At 45.6% G+C, this 19091-nt stretch overlaps 1 protein-coding gene and 1 long non-coding RNA gene across 4 annotated transcripts in view; one reads left to right on the forward strand and one right to left on the reverse strand.

Annotated features, from left to right (window-relative positions):
* Positions 1–19091, reverse strand: part of Pde4b (phosphodiesterase 4B) — a 533851-nt gene that overhangs the window by 88615 nt on the left and 426145 nt on the right. For all 3 annotated transcript variants that reach the window (XM_057785528.1, XM_057785529.1, XM_057785531.1), the window contains one exon: positions 14661–14710. In XM_057785528.1, the coding sequence (XP_057641511.1) occupies positions 14661–14710 (50 nt within the window). The remainder of the gene's footprint in view (positions 1–14660; positions 14711–19091) is intronic.
* On the forward strand, positions 1433–17957 carry LOC130884435 (uncharacterized). Its single transcript, XR_009058022.1, has 5 exons — positions 1433–1630; positions 3149–3367; positions 4780–4870; positions 6372–6534; positions 17895–17957. It is a non-coding gene; the product is annotated as an uncharacterized LOC130884435 (long non-coding RNA).

Consider the following 19091-nt stretch of genomic DNA (forward strand, 5'->3'; position numbering starts at 1 on the left):
CTGGGTCAGGGGCCATTTTGGCAGTTTGAAGGCTCTGTAAAATTTGATTCTAGAGTCAAAGCTTCAAACTATTGCCAAATAAAACAACGACTAAGGATTTAGGAGGGTTAAAAAATTTACCTCGAGTCATACACGTGGTTGGTATCAGCACCAAAATGTCAGTTTCCCAAGTTCCAGCCCAGTGCTCTTTTAATTAAGTTACACAGTTTCATCTGAGTTAGGGAAGTTGACAGAACAAATTATTCAAAATGGGACTTTCCAGGGCCTGTCTAGAATTGGATGAGTGCCTCCCTGTGTCCCTGTAAGGCACACCCTAGTTTCACTGCAGATCTGAAATCTAAGTCTCTCCTTCTGATGTCAGATGTCAGGGTACTGCGTAAGCAGCGGGTTGCACTCTGTCATGTCCTAAACACTCTGTCCCACTTCTCTTCCTACTGGGATAGCCTTCCTCAAATCCTCAATCTTCAGTGAAGGGATTTAGCAGAGAGAGGGGAGGGAGGGAGGGAGGGAGGGAGGGAGGGAGGGAGGGAGGGAGGGAGAGAGGGAGGGAAAGAGAGAGAGAGAGAGAGAGAGAGAGAGAGAGAGAGGGAGAGGGAGAGGGAGAGGGAAAGGGAGAGGAGAGGAGAGGAGAGGAGAGGAGAGGAGAGGAGAGGAGAGGAGAGGAGAGGAGAGGAGAGGAGAGGAGAGGAAAGGAAAGGAAAGGAAAGGAAAGGAAAGGAAAGGAAAGGAAAGGAAAGGAAAGGAGAGGAGAGGAACAGTCACCCCATTGGCTTAATTCTGTTAAGAGGAGAGAAGTACAAAAGAACAAAAAGTATCACCTCTAAATGTCCTCTTTACCTAGAATCTGGAGGCAAAAGCACACTCAGTGTAGTTGAGGCACTGATGAGTGCTGTCCAGAGAAAGCCAGGATTGAACAGCAGATGTGAACTTGCTCATGAGGGAGCTCACACCTTTCTGACAGGGGCCAGTGGGCACATCACCTCTATGAGATTTGTGCCAAGTATGTAGGGATTGGAGTGAAACGCTAGACTTCAGGTCTTGGCTATATCACCTGCTAACTGAGTATGCCTTCGCTATCACCTTTGCTGAGGTATAGTTTTATTGGTTATCGAATGGAATTACGTATTGACCTTGTGACTGTTGAGGTGAACAAGACAGAATTCCTAATAGCAAATACCATACTTAGGAAGTCTCCCTGACACTGCATTGACACATCTTTGCCAGTGCCTTGCGTTTCAAGCCAAAATTTGGAAAGAAAGAACAGACACAGAGAGCAGAATAGAATTTAAGTGGATTTATCAAACCAGAGTTCTGCCATCTGTAACCATAATACGGGAGTGTTTCCTTCCGCATGAGTCTACCCAGAAATCTGAGAAGCAGGGTAGTAAGCGATCCACCAACACATTTGCAAAGTGGACGGGAGAAGCATTACTGCTGCAGAGGAAGAGGAGGTGGAGGCAAATGTCTTCAGCACTAGAGCAAACAGGTCTCTTAAGACCTGAAGACAAGGCAAGACCTAGGGGCAAAGAACATGGTGAGCGGCTGCCTCATTAAAGCCACAGACAGCTCCCGCAATTGTGCCTGCTCCGTAACTTGCTGAGGCAGCCCTTCATCAAAAGACAACCTGGAGGTGAGAATGGGGGCCTATGTCTGTAATCCCAGTAGTGCTAAGATGGAGGATCATGAGTTCCGGAAGAGCTACGTAGCAAGGCCCTGTCTTTAAAAAATAAAATAGGAGCGAGGTGAGGCAAAGAGGGAGGAATGTGGTGTTAAGGTGTGTGTCCATCTGCGGTGTCTGCTGTGAACGCGACAGGTGATATATCCCAATTCTTCTCTGAAAGGCAGACACTGTCCTGTGTTATGGTGTGCACCTCTGTGGTCACGGGCTGAGAACTATGGTAAATACAAGTCTGCAATGGACTTGGGAGAGAAGCCTGAAAGTAGTGTGCTCTGCAAAGGGCCTGGGTCATTCTGAGTGACAGGAACACACGACCCAGAGGACGCATGCTGATAAGGGTGTTTGCTCAGCTCTGAAATGGAAGAAATCTGAAGAATCACTTTCTAAGTCAGGCTGGCATGAAAATTTCCAAACGCTGAGAGAGGGTATAGACCTTTCCACCTCACATCCTATCCTGCTCAACTCACCAAGTGCACAGACAGGACCCTTTAGCCTCTCTAACCTCCCCCAAGACATTCCTTGCCAAATTAACCTTTTAGAGATAACCAATCTCAAGTGAGTTTTCAGTAATTGGTTCTGAGGTCCGGGAAGTGGTTTCTGGTAAAGCTGAAGCCCCGAGTTTCATGATCGGCTGCCCAAGCAGAGTGGAAGGTGAGAACAGCAATGCTCCTGTCACACCTCGCCTAATGCACGTACTGTCCAGGTGTGCAAATACAAGGCTGTGCACGCCTGGCTGTGCACGTCTCCCTCTGATATCTGGCACAGTGCCATGAGCTGGGATTGAAGCAAGATGTCAGGACGTGGAGATTTTTATTTCCCTTGACTTTAAATATCTAAATTATAGCAAGAGAAGCGTCATTGCAGACTGACTTCTCTTGAGACGGGTTGTTTACTTTAGTGGCTGGCGGGTGGGTGCCTGTGATAAACGAGCTTGAGGTGTCAACTTGGCTGGGCTGCATGGTACCCGTTACCTAACCAGTAACCGGTAGCTAATTGCTGTACAGCTATGTTGTACATGAGGATGAATCCAAATTGGGAAACTGAAATTAAAGAAGATCTCGTCTATGCAGTCCTCGTGCAAACTCAAGATCAGGATCTGAGTCTTATTTATGAGAGCATCCCCTCTTCTTTCCTAAAAGATATTGTTTAAGAAATCTGTGTAGAGCCCATGGGAGGAGAGAAGACAGGCCTGGTTCCACGTAAGATGAATGAACGGAGCAGCTACCCACAGCAGGCAGAGGGAGAAGACTTTCCAAAGGCAGCAATTTGAACTGCTTGCTTTTAGAGGACTATCCAGAAGGAAGCCTGGAAGAGTGAGGGCCAAGGGAGCAGGGGGGAAGGAGTGGACAGCCTTGAGAGAAGACAGCTGAACTTTCTGTGAAAGGGAAGGAAAATGGAAAAGTATATCACTGGGAGCAGAGACCTATTATGTTGACAAAATTCTTCTGTAGAATGCTTGTTTTCTCCTAGAACAAGAAAGTCACAAACCAGTTTTAGGCACATCTGTGCGCACACGCACAGCAGCAGCTGCCGTAAGCAGACACGGAGTGTCTACAAGGGCACCTACCCTGGGAAGCTGCAGGAAGAAGTAAAACCATGCTTGACAGCCAGTCACCGAATGCCTAGAAGACTGGAGCTTACGAATGTGTGAAGAGTCTCTTCCGGTCCAGGGCCACACGCTTCCTTCTGGTAAGTGTTTACTTAGCTGTGTTAGGTAGGCTCTTCTGGGACAGTTAGGTCTTCTGAGGCCCTGTCCTTCCTGAGACTGAGGATGGGCAACTCAGAAGCTTGGCCTTATCTCGAGCTCCTACAGAGATAGTCACAAAGCCAAAGAGAATGAAAAGGCCCTTCCTTGGTGTTAGTTTCTGACCATGTAGATGGCAGTCCCAAGCTTTTGAAACTAATTGTACCCCACAGACATTGTTTCAAGTTCCCCAAAGTTGTCACAGCTGGACAGTTGCCAAGTCCCGCAGGCTTTCTGTCACTGAGAGAAATTTCTTCCTTCTCCAGATGTACCCTGGCTCAAGGAAACCCTCTTTGGGGCTGGCAAAGGCGCTCGCTGCTAAGCCTGACAATCTGAGCTCAATCCCAGGTTTTCACAAAACGGAAGGAAAGATCATCTGTAATTTATCTCAATTTCATGAGTGAGCATGCACACAGGCAAACAGACATGTGCACAAGCACGCAAACACATGTGCACAAACACACACACACACACACATACACACACATGCCAAATAAATAAATGTGATAAATGTTTTAAAATGAAAAAAGCCACACCACTAATTAGCATTATTTAGTGCCTTTGGAGAGTCTGGCACTGCATTAAACTCTTTACATACAATTGACTAATTCTGGTCTTATGATGATCCATTGTTCAGATTGGAAAACAAAGACCCAGATACGTTGAGTAACTTATTTGTAACGAGAGAGAGAGAGAGAGAGAGAGAGAGAGAGAGAGAGAGAGAGAGAGAGCGCGAGCGCATCTGCACAGGTACTTATATTGGACTCTTCTACACACTGCTGGAGAGAGTGTGAAGCAGAATGATGACTGGGCTATTATGGTGGAGGAGATCCAGACCCAGGCCCTGCCAATCAATCTACTCTGGGGCTCAGATTGAAATTTTGTGTTTAAAATTCAAATTATCTCATGCCGGTCTCATTCTCAAAATCTCTCCATGGCACCCAAGTAAACTGACAATAATGTTTACATATCTTCCATGTTCAAAAAGTGCTCTGCCCTCCTGTTCTGTCTTGTTCCTCACTAAGGCAGTAGCAATTGGGTCTGGGGGTGAAGTGCCTGGTTTCTCGCTCAGCAATCATCCAACCAGCTTCTGTTCAGTCTTTAGGTCTCAAGTTCAAGGTCACTGATTGGTGAAGATCTTCCTTGTGTCTCAATCTACTTCCGTCCCCATAGTAACAGATGACAACAATTAGAGAAAGTGGTAAATAACGCTAGGTAACAGAGTTATAAATGATTTACATATAAAGACTCATTTAAACGTTGCCATAGTGCTAATAGATTTTAGCATGGTTCCTACTTTTACATGTGAAAACCATTGGAGCAAAGACACAGCATCATGTGCCTTCCTGCATTACAGGTACCAAACTGTGCAGCGGTGCGTGTTCTCAGGAACTGTGTGCTGGACCCTAAACAGCTGGGCAGGGTCTACTGCATGCAGCAGTCTATAGGTGGGGAAATGCGGCCGGGCTCAAGAGGAAAGAACACGGGCTTTCTTTAATACAACATTCTAAAATGAACGCTTGACTGTCTGTGGGCACTCTGTGGGCACGTATATGTGAACTGAGGTGCCTTGAACTCCAGAAGAGGGCTTTGGAGTCTTTGGAGCTGGAGGTCTTTTGCAAGCTTCTAACTGCGGAGGCAGTCCCCACCCTTTACAAACAGATGTTATTTCTATTATGTTTTAATTATGTATAGAGGTGTGAGCGTGTATGTGTGAGTGCAGGGATCACGGGTTTCCAAGACACAAAAATCTAGATTTCAGTTCTGCCTTAATGCTTGTCAACCTGCTGTCCTGAAGAAGCCTGGGCTCTCCCCCAAGTTCTCCTCTCAATCTGTGAGCAACAATACCTGAAAAAACAATAGGCAGTAGATAATAGATCCGGAGGACCCCACAGAGGGACTGCCCCAAGGAATAACTGCTACGAGATCCTTCTTCTCTTGCTGGCAGAGGCAGGCATGTGGGGCTTTGGAAATTTCTCGGGCTATCTAGACTCCCGACCCTGGAAATGTGAAGGCCAGAGTATATTTGGGGGTTCACAACAGCATCTGTTGTGGCTGCCTCTTCTGGTTCAGTGAGTCAGATGACCAGCACGGCCTTAGTTCATTTTATAGGCACAGTGAAGAAGGGAATAGGAAATGTCACCCTTGGTCCTTATCAACAGCTCTGGCCGGGAGGAAGTCAAGACAATAAACTCAGATCCAGTGAGCTCTGCTGTCTGTCCTCTATTTCAAGGGGGACAGTCCCTGCTTTGTTTCTCTTCTCTCCAGTGAGACACTTCCCTGAAATGCTCCTGGTTTCTCAGAATAGCTCGAGAAACTGCACAGCGATTAGCAATGAGGCAGACAGCATCCTGTCTCCAGGATCATGCTGTCTCTGGGATGTTGGGATACTTAGAAGGTCCTCTTTCTTCCTTTGCTTTGGCCTAGAAATTTTTTCCCTTCATCCTTTTGCAGGCTGAGTTTGACTTTCCCCTGTGGAGAGGGGAAGGCAGGCAGAATATGTCTGAGGGTGCTTGCCCTGTCCCAGCAGTAGATGAAGGGGGGCTTGCTGTCTTTCTAGAAGTCACCTGCTTCCCTCCATGCTGGGCTCTGCCAGTGGGATTATTTTTGTCTACAAAGGGTAGCTCTGAGCTGGCTTCAACATCTACTCCCTGTTCAGCTGCCTGAGCTGGAAAAACCTGTGTCTAGAAAGGTGTGTGTCAACCCTCAAGGCTGGATTTAAACATGGTTGCAGCGAGCTGTGTGACTATACTCAGGCTAGCTCACATCCTCCTGGGTTTGTGCAAGAAAACGCTCAGATAACTAAAGTCTAACTTATCAGAGTCCACAGCCATTTGCTCTTCTTGGCAGTTTGCTTTTAAGGGTCATAGCCAGACTCAGTATCCTGTCATGTTCTCGACCAGCTCATTCTCTCTCCGGCTCCTCATCTTTTGAATCTATGTCTTAGAGAACCCTGTCTTCCACTCCAAATCTATTTCTGCATCACCAGATCTTTTATGGCAGGACGAGGCAGGTGTTTTAAACTAAGAAAGCTTTCCTTCGGGTCATACAGTATTCCCCATCACCTTCAAGAGACATATTTTAAGATCCCAGGACACGGCAAAAACTACAGGTTCTGCTCAATGGACCGACGGGTGCTGTTTGTTCTTATGCACATATACCTGGGATGACGTTTCATTTATAAGTTAGGCATAGCCAGAGATCAGCAGCAGTAAACAATAAAATAGAATAGTTAGCGTGGCAAGCTGAGTTGGGATTACTTGAAGACAGACACTGTGATAGATAGCACTGTATCCAATCTCCCAACCGAGAGGGTGACTAAGGAAATAACGGGCAGGTGGATTATACAGCGTGAATCTGCTGAGAGAACTGCTGACTCATGCCGGGCAGGATGGGTCAGGAGCGTACGCAGTTTCAACCCAATATTCAGAAGGGCATGAGACTGAAAACTTATGAATCCCCCCCCCCCCAAATGGAATTTCCAGTTTATTACTTCTGGACCAGGTTGACCAAGGATAAATGAAACCTTCAAAAGTGAAACTGCAGATTAGGGAGAGAGGGTTACTGTATTAGTGTGGATGGGAAGTCAACCAGAACCTTTCTGTTTAGGTTCCCTACTGATACCTGAAGCCCTGGGTTCTTAGCTTCCACACACGGACGGATCAACTGCTACGGTGACACACAAGGCATGCTAAGATCTCATGATGCATGCTATAGAAGGCCAATTGTAATTCTGGTGTTTTCTGATGGTTTTGCCTGTGTCAGGTCATTTAATCCTTATAAGTAGCCAATAGGGCATGTCCACTTTGTATTCTAATTAGAAGGTGAGACACACAAGATGAAGTAACTTGTCCTGGGGTCCCAAGGTGGTAGAGGTATAGTTTGGAATGGCTACTCCAGCTCACTGGTCCTGCTCCACACAACCTTCCTTTATTTACTTAAAAAACAATTTCAAGTAGAGAATGATTGGTCCGAGAGACTGATCCGGATTCCTAACTCAATTAACTTCAATATGCTATTAAGTAGCCTCTTTGTGCCAGGCACTACAGTGGGTAGAGAGAATGCTATGGTTTAATATGGTAAGCTCTGTGTATTTAGTCAGTTTCTTTCCTTCTATTTCTTTTAACTTTGTCATTTCTCTCCAAAGTGAAAGAACAGAGTTCACTTCACGTGCCTTAAAGGTCACACGCAATCTATGTTAGCCAAGGACGTCAGCCCTGAGCACATGTCCTGAGAGCCAGCAGGGTGAGGCAAGCCTGAACAAAGCCAAGGAAGCGAAACACCTCTGCCCTTCCAATAGCTTGGATTTGAGCTTGGGCAATCATTCACTGGTCCTTTTTCATCCCACAGACATTTATCGGGCATCTGTTATGTTTTACATTCTTAGTTGGGAGGATAAGACAAGAGGATTTGTATATGAATTTGGGGTACTCATGGTTTAGTAGAGGATAAAACAAGATATCGCAAGTACTATTTTGAGTTTTCAAGATACTAATGAAGAATTTTTGAGACAATAATTGGATAGGATTTGAGAGGGGGCATTCTAAAGATGACAGATAAGTAGAATATTACAGGATAAAACATACATGCTCCAGATGGAGATGGATGAGTTAGGTGGTGTTTTCTAAACACATTCTGTATACTAGGCCTGAGATCAAAACTGTGTGTTTATTTGAATCATCACTCTAGAAGCCAAGAAGCAGGAAACATATGCAGCCTTGGGAGAAGAGTCAATGTGGGAAGGCAGGAGGCAGGAGGCTGACATGTTGATCTCAAACAGCCACGCAAGGCAGGGGTGGGGCAAAGATAAGGCTGGGACAGAGAAGGATTTAGGAGCAAAGTTCTGAGAGCCAACAGTCTGCTAAGAAGGCTGGATCTTAAAGACCAGAAAGACACAAATCAGGAAAACAGTCAAAGAACACACACAAACACACAGACACATACACACAACACAATATGCACACATAAACACAGATGTATGCACACAGAGAAACCCATACACACATATACACATGCACACACGTATACACATAAACACATTAAACATACATAAACACACACACACACACACACATACCATCCCAAAACAAGACAAAGTAACAATAAAAGAACCTTTATCTAGGTTTTGAAGAAGCATTGTAGAACCAGAAAGATGGATGGGTTCAAATTGGCAAAGATTGTGGACAACAGACCACTTCGGAAGGTCGCCATAATGTTCTGGGTACAGGACAACAAAGTCCTTTCCTGCTGGAGAGAAGGGGAGACTAGAAGCTGGCTATCCTGGGAGGGGAGAGAAAAATCGGTGATGGTGACAGTGTTCTCCCGAATCACAGGAAAAAGGACAGGAAGAGCATGGAATCTGTGTCTCCAGATGAATTAAGTGGGGTCACCAAATGTTTCAAGTGTACCCCTAGCAATAAATAAAAAAAGGGGACAATCCACGGAGTGGAGGGACAAGTGGTGAAGTGAGAAATGGGTTCTACTGCCTGTATGGTAGATGATGAGGGCCAGGTCTAAAGAAGGTAATTTTCTGGCTCTGAGCCTCAGTGGTACAAGAGTCCAGGTGTGGGGTGAGTCTTTGGCAGCCATTCCAACTGCAGCTCAGGTAAACAGAGCCATCAGGCATTCCCAGGAAGAGGCAGCTATGTCCTGAAGGGTTTTCTCTGACAGGCCTGGAAGCTGCATGACCAGGCTTGAGGCAGGCAGCAGCTGGGGTTTGGGAGGACACGGGCACGTGGCTAGCCTCCTGTGGGTGCATGGCTGCAGAAGAGGCAGCCACGAGAAACAGTTTGCCTTCCCTGCCGCCTCCTCCACCCTTTGCTACAGAATCTCGGTGGTACAGCACGGTGCCAGCGGCAGAAAAATTGATTCAGAGGTGAGGGCAGCAGCGTTGAGCCACGCAGAGGCAGCAGAAAAAGGCAAATGTGTGTGTGTGTGTGTGTGTGTGTGTGTGTGTGTGAAGGAAATTGTTTATTTAAGGGTCCATACATCAAATACAACGTCAGTAGCAGACGACAGTGATTTGCCTAGACAATGTATGCCACTGAAATAACATCAAGATGGGCTAAATGGAGCAAAAGGCAAGACTCCTTTTTCAAAGGGGACTATCTTCCTCTATGGTCTCAATTACAGGAGATACTTTGGTGCACAAAACATTTAGGCAACAATATCTGGGTGTCTTTTGGAGGCTACTGTAACCAAAGAGAAAGAAAGGCCGGAACTAAAATGCAAAGAACAAAAAGAAACTGTTTGGAGACAGGTCGGCTCCACTGTAAACTTTTCCTTTTCTCTCATAGCAAAACCTGATGGTTGTCTTTGAAAGAAAAAAAGTGTCTGTATCTAGGTCCCTGGCAGTGATTTGCCTCTGGGAGGGCCAGCAATCTATTTAATGACTCCATTGACGTCAATCGCATAACTGAAATACTTACTAACATGCATGATTCCAGCTTTCAGGGGGAGGGGGTGGATGGTGTCTCTCAGCAGCGTGAAAACACGAGGTGGAGTCCTGAGGAATGGACTTAGCTCTTTCTGCAAGGACGGAGAGACTAGATGCTGCTGGTCCCCCGGTCCCATTTAATATGAGAAGAAAGTTTTCCAGCTAAATGAAGAAATTAATTCTGCACAAGTCAAAGCAGCCATTAATAAGCAAGACATTATTTTTGGCTCTGTTTGCTCGGGAGAAACATTTTAGTCATTCACACGTTAGCTGACATACTAATGATTTTGTAGTTACCTGGACTTAATTTTAGACATATATGAAATAATTGCAAATCAATGCAGACAGCTCAGTGTTTGTGTTTTGGGGTAAACTTATACAGGATGTCTATTTTAGACAAAAGAGGTTCTTTCAAATCATTTAGGGACCGCAGCCGAGAACTGCGCAGTTTTTCTGTGCAGTTCTATTCTATGGTTTTGTTTTGTGTGCAAGCTCTTTACACATTCACAGTGTGGAGTGAAGTAGATTGTCCCAGAGATTCAGGCCACGCCCATCTTTCCGAACACTGAAGAAAATGCCTGTTCTTTTTCATTTTCCCCTTTTCTCTTTGCATTTTCCTCCAGGATCTCCTTTATTCTGAGTGGCCAAAACCTTTGATAAGATGATTGCTCTTGTTTCTGTTTGCTCACATGCCTGACGCTTCTTGCTCAATGCAGAAATGAAGCAAAGGTTGGGTTTGTGCTGGCCTTCCTTTCTCATCATCCGACAGGGATCGGATCGGCTTTCAAGCCATAGTTGTCCTCAGAGGGACCTCTGCCTGCATGTATCAGTCCTCTCTCATCCTAGACCCTGGGAGTTCTAGCAAAGCCTTGACCGTCTCAGTGGATCAGGTCTCGAGCCCCTTCTCTATTTCTTAAACAAAATGTGCCTCTGCCACAATTACGTAGATCTCAGAAAAAGTCAAAGCAAAGTGAAGACACATGAGGAGTCATGTGGAGAAATAGGTTTCCTGAGAGGAAGCCTCTTCTTTGCCTTATCAACTGGTAGCGTCATCCCTTCCCGTGTGACCCTGAAGCCTAGTAGAAGACTTGGGCTCTCCAGAGCCTGGGAAGAACCTTAATTAAGGCTGTTGCTCGGAGAGGTCAGCACATTTCACGCTTTACTGGAAGACTTACACTTTCTCGTCCTAGCTCTCCAAATACAATCTTTGCCTTGAAATAAATTTTAATTGACTCCTGTTGAAAAATCACCACAGTTAATGCTGTGGACATCCAGGCTGAGGCAGACGCTGTGTCTGTGGCAGTCTGGCCTGAGGACCTCCAGGCAGTTAGCTCTTCGGTGATGGCGTTGACATAGTTGGTGGCCATTTCACATGATCCATCAACTTGTGGGCTACTTTAAAAACATAAGGTCTGTTCCAAGGGGCGACATTCACAACTTTTAAAGCCAGTGGTACATTTTAGAAGAAATATTATCATAGAGCACCCTACTCCACACATCACTCTGGCTGCTACTACACACCACTGTATAAGATACATCTTGGTGTAAATCAAGTTATTTTGTATGACTCAGAGGTGAGGGGTATTAAAAGCAACATTTCTCTCATCCTTTCATGTAGGAAAAAAAATCCTTCTGCAAAGGCAGTGAGTGGCCCCTTAGTCATTTATCTCCTCAGTAGGTTCTTTAATGACATAGTCACAGACACAGATGAGATGCGTGTAAGAGCCCGGGACAGAGGGTATGGAGAAAGTGAGACAGTTTTCATGTAATCACACTTAGGAATACACACTGATTTATTTTTCCAATTATCTGGTTTGTTTGCAGTCTTTCATTTTGAATATGTCCAGGTGAAATGATATGAGTTCCTGCCTTGTTTCAGACCCCCCCCTTTTATTCTATTTTTTCCCCTTTCTGTTTTAATCACATACAGGAAAAGCCAAGAATTCATGCATTCAAAAGAAAGTGATTATGTTGTGTAAGCTGAGCTGCTCATTAACCTCAGCCTTCGGATTTTCAGCACACTCAAGAGGATCTACTGTGACCTCCCCAGCCTATGCGCACGGGCTTCACAACTGCTCATTCTGGGTTTAGCCCTCATTATCGTTTGGTGGGCTTCCCCACTTCATTGGCAGAATGTCACCTTCTAATTCTAGTAAACAACACAGACTATGGAAACAAAACCAAGCAGAAGTGAATACTTTCCCTAGACACAGAGATACCAGCTCATTACTACCTCTATGAGAATTTTCCTTCCAAATCCAACTTTTACATGGTTCTGGCTAGTTTGATATTTACTCTGCTCCTACTATGCAGAAATAGTTTATCACATTATGACCTCAAAGAGAAGAGAAAGGTTCAGCCTCTGCCTTCAGGAGCCCAGGTTCCCACTGGAAAAGGTACAGTGCCAAGGAACCAGAGTTCATTTGGGAATTAAGAGTGTTGCCATGCACAAAACAAGAACAATCATGCAAAATCAAAACGACAGGATTTTTCTGTTGAGCCCCAAGGGCTGAGAATCGCCTTGGCCCAATAGCAGGAGCAAAGGTGTCTCGCGCTGAGAGATCTCCTCACCCAGAGTTCCGATTGTTCAGAAACAATCACAGCAAGTGTAGGGATCTCATCTGTGTTGGGAGAATTCACTTCTGTGGACAATCACTTTTCATTTATACGAATGAAGAAGCAGCAGAAGAAAAAAAGGGTAGAAGAGGAAGAGAAGGAAAACTAGGAGGGAGAAGAGGTGGGGAGGGGGGAAGAAAATTCAGGAGAAGGGAGAAAGGGGAAGAGGAAGAAGCCATCTTCCCAAGCTGCCTTCTACCTGCTACACACAATGGAAGTCAGTCAGGTTCTGCTGACAATGTGCGTTGTTGCTGAACGCGATGAAACTATCGTCTTGTACTTCTTACTTCTCATATTTCTATCAAAATAGACGAGTTCAAATTCAGTACTTCTAAATAAACGCCTGGTTTTCTTTTCGTGAAAAACCTAGTGTTTTAAAGCACGCCCCAGCGCTCCATGCTTTTGCTCGAAGCCATGTATTTTTCATTGCGCGTTCGAGCTTCTATTTAAACACACCTCTTTGTCATATGCTGATAAATATTAAAATAACAGGAAAAATCTGCCCGACTTATTGAAGCTGATAATAAGAACAAAACACGGGATGTGTGCCTCCTCCCTCTTCTTCTGACTGTGGTTAGCCGTTGGGAAGATTTTGAAACCAGCAATTATGTAATAATTGGTACCACCACAGTCTCTTCCCAAAGAAAACCCAGGATTGTTGTAGTTTGCCACAAAGACAGACAAAAACAAATTGCCTTAAGTATATTGTCACTTCTTTGCTCCATTGTTTCAAAAGCATTTAAGAAAGCTTCAGTTGCCAAGCTGGAGCCAATGCGCCAATAATCATAAAACATCTTTCAAACAGTGTTTTGGCTAATGAGTTCATTTATAGAACCATAAGCACTCTATACCCTTCTGGTATGTGTCTGTATTTATTACAAGAGAAAGAAAATGCACTCTAAATACCCAAATTGGTGTCGGAAACATATTGGCAGAATTGGCAAACAAAACCAACAAGGATGCCTCGTACATAGGCCAATAAGATGAAACAACGGGTGGTTCCAAACAGCTCCTTTGATCTCCCAGTATCCAGCTCAGCCACACACTAAGACCCTGCTCTGTTTCTTTTTATACCTAACGGAAGTGGCCCATCAGCCCGCTGAGGTTTTGAAGTCTGTGGGCAGAACACTGTTTACTGCTTTCTTGCTCATATCACAGGGCTCTGGGGTATACTCACCTGCCTTCACGGCTTTCTTTCATTTTTTTTCCCTTTTTGTTCTCCATCTTTTTTCTTCTAAAAGTTTTAAAAGTGTATACCACAAATACTTCAGAAGTCAATGAGCAAATGGAATCTACTGCCTTTGTTCCTTCGTTCAGAAGTTCGTCATTTGTAACACTCCCGAGATACTTACAGCCATCGTAATAGTTGAGAGAGCATAACATCCAAAGGGGAAGAATCTGAGTGTGTGTGTGTGTGGGGGGGGGCGGGGAGACTAGTGCTGGTAGATTCCGGGTGACCACGGGGAGAGCATCTTAGTTTTCTATGGGGTTTAGCTGCACTTCCCTGCTGTATGAATGAGGCAGGCTCAAGGGAGCAGAACTCGCAGACTGCCAAGAGGTCACCCAAGTGGTTGCATGTGATATGACAAACACATGTTCTGTGTTGTCCCCTTCCCAATAAGCCTTCCTCTCAGCAGATTTCAAGACAGGCTGATACACAGTATTGAAAGATGAGAAGAACTAAGCTGGGTGACCTCCAAGAGAATGACCGGGAAAGAACCTTTGGTTTCCCACCTGGTTGGGATGTGGAGCAAGCTGTAACTTTAGCTAATGCGAGGCGGGGGGGGGGGGGGGAACCATTAATGAGCCTTGGGGATCTTGAGCTAATGTGGGCACCCTGTGGGGGAGTGTTTGAGGTTAGCACTCCTAGAGTTCACTGAGGTCAGCAAGCTGAGGTCAAGTTGTACTCTTGACATAGGCCTGCCTCCTTCTCTCCCGGAAACAGCAGGACCGCACATTTAATTGTGAAGGCCTAGGCATACAGGGAGCACGTTGTCTCAAAGTATTTTTAGTTTGACTTCACTTAGGGTGAAGGCCCAATGCATCTTTGAAAAAAAAGTCACCAAGAGGCACGCTGCTGAGGGTTAGAGTGTGCCTATGAATGTTGTTATTCAAATAACAGGTCTGAATAGGAAACACAGTTATTGCTTTGGAAGAAGGAGATGGGTCTCCTGGCATTGACCTACCTTGCAGGCTGACTCTGGAGACTGGGGCCTGGCTAGCAGCTGGCGACCTCCTGTGGAAAAGCAGAAAGAGAGGCTGAGTATGCACTGAAGAGCCTTCGCCCTTTCCATGATCCCTGACCCCTGGGGAGATTTGCAGGGCATAATGAGTAACCCAGTGACATAAGGCTATCTCCGGAAGGCAGGCTCCTGGAACACGGGTAGGTGATTGCCGTTCTCTCACATCCAGATGGCCTGGAATTTCCCTCAGCGCAGCATCAGGATGCGGCAACTCGCCAGGAAGGACGTTGTTTACCTCAGATCCCTTGCCAGCCCCTCCATTTCAGGTTTTCTGTCAGGGGAGTCTCTCAGCAAAGGAGACACTTGCTGAGGCCTCAGTCCAGATGTCAGCATGAATCCCCATTAAGGACAGAAAGTCACAGCCAGAGAAACCCTTGGCGATTTATCCCAAGATAAATCCCGCATTCTTTTCACCTCAGGAAACTGAGATGTTTGAGAGAACAAGTCATTTGCCAAATGCCACACATGGCAATTGGCCACAGTGATCCGGGTTTCTTAATAGAGACACTGGCTTTCCTGGAGGAATGAGGGTTCCATTTTCCATAAAATCCTTACAGCAAGAGGAAAATGAAACAAGCAAACACACATTCCGTTGTTAGTGCAACTTTTCCTATCTGTATGCATGGTATATCTGTGTGCAAAAATGTGTGTGTGTGTGTGTGTGTGTGTGTTTGCTTGCCCATGCAGGAGTGGGTGATGGCTAGAGGATGAAGTTAAAATGTTTCCCCCAAACATTTCTCCATCGGGAAGAGGATGGAGCAGTGACCTCCCACTTCAGAGTAACCCGCAAGGCACATTAGAATACTTTGCTCTAGGCTGCCTCTGGTCTTCTGATTTAGTAGACCTAAAGTAGCCCTGCCTCTTGGGTCCCATGCAGTGGTCTGCAGTCAACCCTGCCTCTGGGGTCCCATGCAGTGGTCTGCAGTGGACAGATGCATCTGTGTTTCTGACAGGCTGCATTTCCCAGAGGCTGCTGGCACTGATGGTCTCACACAGAAGCCCCCTCAAAAGCCCTGTTAGCAAGAGTCTGCCCCACTGAGGAGCAACAGGATGTTGCTGATCAAGAGGAGGCCAGTGGTGCTGGGTGCAACTGTCCTGACATTAGTGAAGGTATCCTAAAGGGAGACACCTAAAGAAACCTCCCTCTGGTTATCAGATTTACTGAGACAATGGACCCTAAGAAATTGGAAGTTTTCCCAGAGGTCTTATGCTGGAAGAGAGAAATGGCTGACCCAACCAGAGAGTGAGCTTGTCTCTCTGAAGAGATCCACACAGTGCCAAGAACTGGTCAGACAACCTTACAAGACAGAACCAGAGCTGAGATGATGATGGTGGACCAATAATGGGCAGGACCACAGCTTGATCAGAACTTGTTAGTTATGGGTACCTCTTGCCTTCTATTTAAATCTAATATTCCTGTCAGGAGCCTGAAGATAGACTCGTATAGGTATTAGGGAGGAGGATGAGCATGAACTGCTTTGTTTCTCTTCCTAGTGTTGCGACACTGAATAAATCTCCCTTTTCTGCTTCTTACTCTCATTTGACTCTTTAATTGGTGTGCTATGAATGGGCAGCATGCTACTCACCCTGGGCCCAGGCGTTGATGCTCACAAGCTCTGCTAACTCAAATAAACCTCACATCCATTTGGGGAGGTGTTTAAGAAATACTTTTCCCACCCGAGAAGAGTCCGTTTCATATGTCTGGTGGAGGGCCTAGGGATCTGCATCTTAAAATCCTCTTTGCATTCCCATGCACGGGCAGGTCTGAGGAAGAAGTCAAATTCTAAGTGATGGAGAAAGGCATGCAAGGCTGTTGCTGAGGAAGACCCTGCCTATTGGTCAGCTATGGCAGTGACATCACATTCCCCTAAGATAGACCTTTCATGCAGCTCTCTCTCTATAACTGCAAGTTCATGGAACAGAGTCCACAGCCGCCATCAACAGATCCATAGGGTGATCCTGAGTCAAGTTCTCTTTGGTATCTAATCTCCATCTGTGACTGGGTAGGAAGTCCTCATGCCATGATTGCTGTTCTCTGCTGGATGCTATGCTTGTCCCTTCTTAGCTCTTCTACCGGGAGTGTTATCATTTGTCTTTAGGGACCAGGAGATGAAGATACACACTACAGGACACATGGTGCTTTCTAACTGGGAGGCCAGGATTCAAAGCCGGCTGGTTTTGAACTGGAAGTGCCAGCCCCTTTCTCTATCTCATTTCCTGAACACCCCTGTACTACTACCAAGGGCTGTTTTGGTTTGGTTTGGTTGTTTTGTTCGTCCATGACATTGAATGGTCAATTCCAAACTCCTCAGCCTGCCCTGCAAAGCTTTTCGCGGTCCATCCTTACCATAGTTCTCTAGATTATCTCTAGACCCCTCCTCTGTCTGACAGTTCGTCTCAGACCACAGGCTGGCTGTGTGTTCTCTCAAGTTTTTCCCTTGTCAAACTCCAAAATTGCAATTAAAATAGGAGCTGTCTAATTAGGGTTTGATATATAACTCCCTAGATCAAAGGTAAATTTTATGTAGGCAAGGGAAGGCTTGCTCACTGCTCGGTCCTAGGATGGTACCCAAGAAAGTATATGCCAACTAGTCAGTAATGTTTATCGTACGGAATGCTGGACGAACAGATAAAAAATTGATGTACATTTTGCTCAGGTCAAGGTTGGTCTTTTATTTTGCTTTGACCTCATTCTGTTCCTTTCTTATTGATGTTCAGGTCATTCTTCTGTTGGAGAAACTCTGCCCATACTAAACATCACCTACCTTCGAAGATTACAAATCTCCTTCAAAAGGAAATTTTATTCCCAATTCAAAATGGTCCCTCCTCTAGTCACTCATGACGCCATGGTGTTCTATCTAGACCAGAGATTCTTTTTCTTTTTTTTTTTTTTCTTTTTTTTTTTTTAGATTTTTCGAGACAGGGTTTCTCCATAGCTTTTTGGTTCTTGTTCTGGAACTAGCTCTTCTAGACCAGGCTGGCCTCAAACTCACAGAGATCCGCCTGCCTCTGCCTCCCGAGTGCTGGGATTAAAGGCATGCGCCACCACTGCCTGGCTGAGATTCTTTTTCTTCATGTGGCAATTCATACGTATATACCTTATCTCCACCACTGACCCCACAACCTGCTCACAGTAGGATTCAGTTTGACCTCTCCCTCTTTTTTAATCTTCTGCAGGACCCATCAACTTTCTGGCGAGGAGTAAGGATTCCCGAACAACTGGTGGACTATTGACGGAACCAGTCATTGGTAAGAAAGTTTTATGAAGAAGATGCCAACACACTCTCTGGCTGTGTTAGCACGTATCTATTAATATGCAGTCTTGACCCTTGGGTTGCCCACTACGCATGCTCTGTCACATTGCTGTGACTTTGTAGACATCTGGCTGGGCAGCTAACTCGTTTGTGTAACTTGGGACTGTGCTCGGGCAGTCGTGCCTACACTCTGGTGTGTGTGGCCCTCACCCGTGCCATGGAGTTTCCTATATTTTATCATCACACTGCAATGCAACCCCCATCTTCCCATCTCTCTCTTCAGCACAGTGTAAGGCAGGTAAGGAAAGACCGAGTCTCACTCCTAATTGCAGCCCTGTGGTCCGGCGTGGCATTTGAGTGATGCCCATTTCACTGTCGGCCCGCTGGGTTCACTGAACATTGAATTGTGCGTATCTTCCCGAGTTCTCTGGGAGGCTTTTGTGAAAGAAAACGGTGAACTAGGTCTTCTTAAATGTCAGAAACATCTTTCTGAGTAGCATGGTTACTCATATCATCCATTTTTTTTCCTCCACTATTTCTCTGAATTTATACATTATGTAAATTCTTTTGTCTTGGAAGTTACTTTGTGAAGAAAGTATGGCCTTTACTTAAGGTTGCTACTTCAGATAAGCTTCCCTGTGTAGGTGCAAGGGCTGTGCTTACTCAGTGTATCACCACTTCTTGATAAGTGGTCCAAGAAGGAGGGAGGTTCAGCACACTTTAATGACTGGATGCCTCCCAGAAGCCACATTATTGTTGGTAAGACATGAGCCTGGCAGCCAGAAACTGGTGAGTGCAGGAGGGAAACAAAGGCTATGTGCTGCCTGGTTTCCCGCCGTCTCTAACTCAGGAAAGAACGGGAGGAAGTTCCTTACCTGGTTGCTGAAGATGTTGCTAGGCGTGGGGAAGGTGGTGTGGCCACAGCAGTAAATGCTTTTCAGCCTCAATTGTGTGGTGGAGAGAGAGAACCGAGCCGCAAAAGAAGCCAGGAATCTTAATCCCAGTTCTGACTCTGACACCTTCCATGTATGTCGGCCCTGGCAACTCACCCGACCTCAGTTTCTTTCTTACTTGAGGATAACAGGCAGTAACTTCTATTTCTGATGATTTACAGTGTGTG

This window comes from Chionomys nivalis, chromosome 11, assembly GCF_950005125.1.
Source record: "Chionomys nivalis chromosome 11, mChiNiv1.1, whole genome shotgun sequence".
Classification (NCBI taxonomy): Eukaryota; Metazoa; Chordata; class Mammalia; order Rodentia; family Cricetidae; genus Chionomys; species Chionomys nivalis.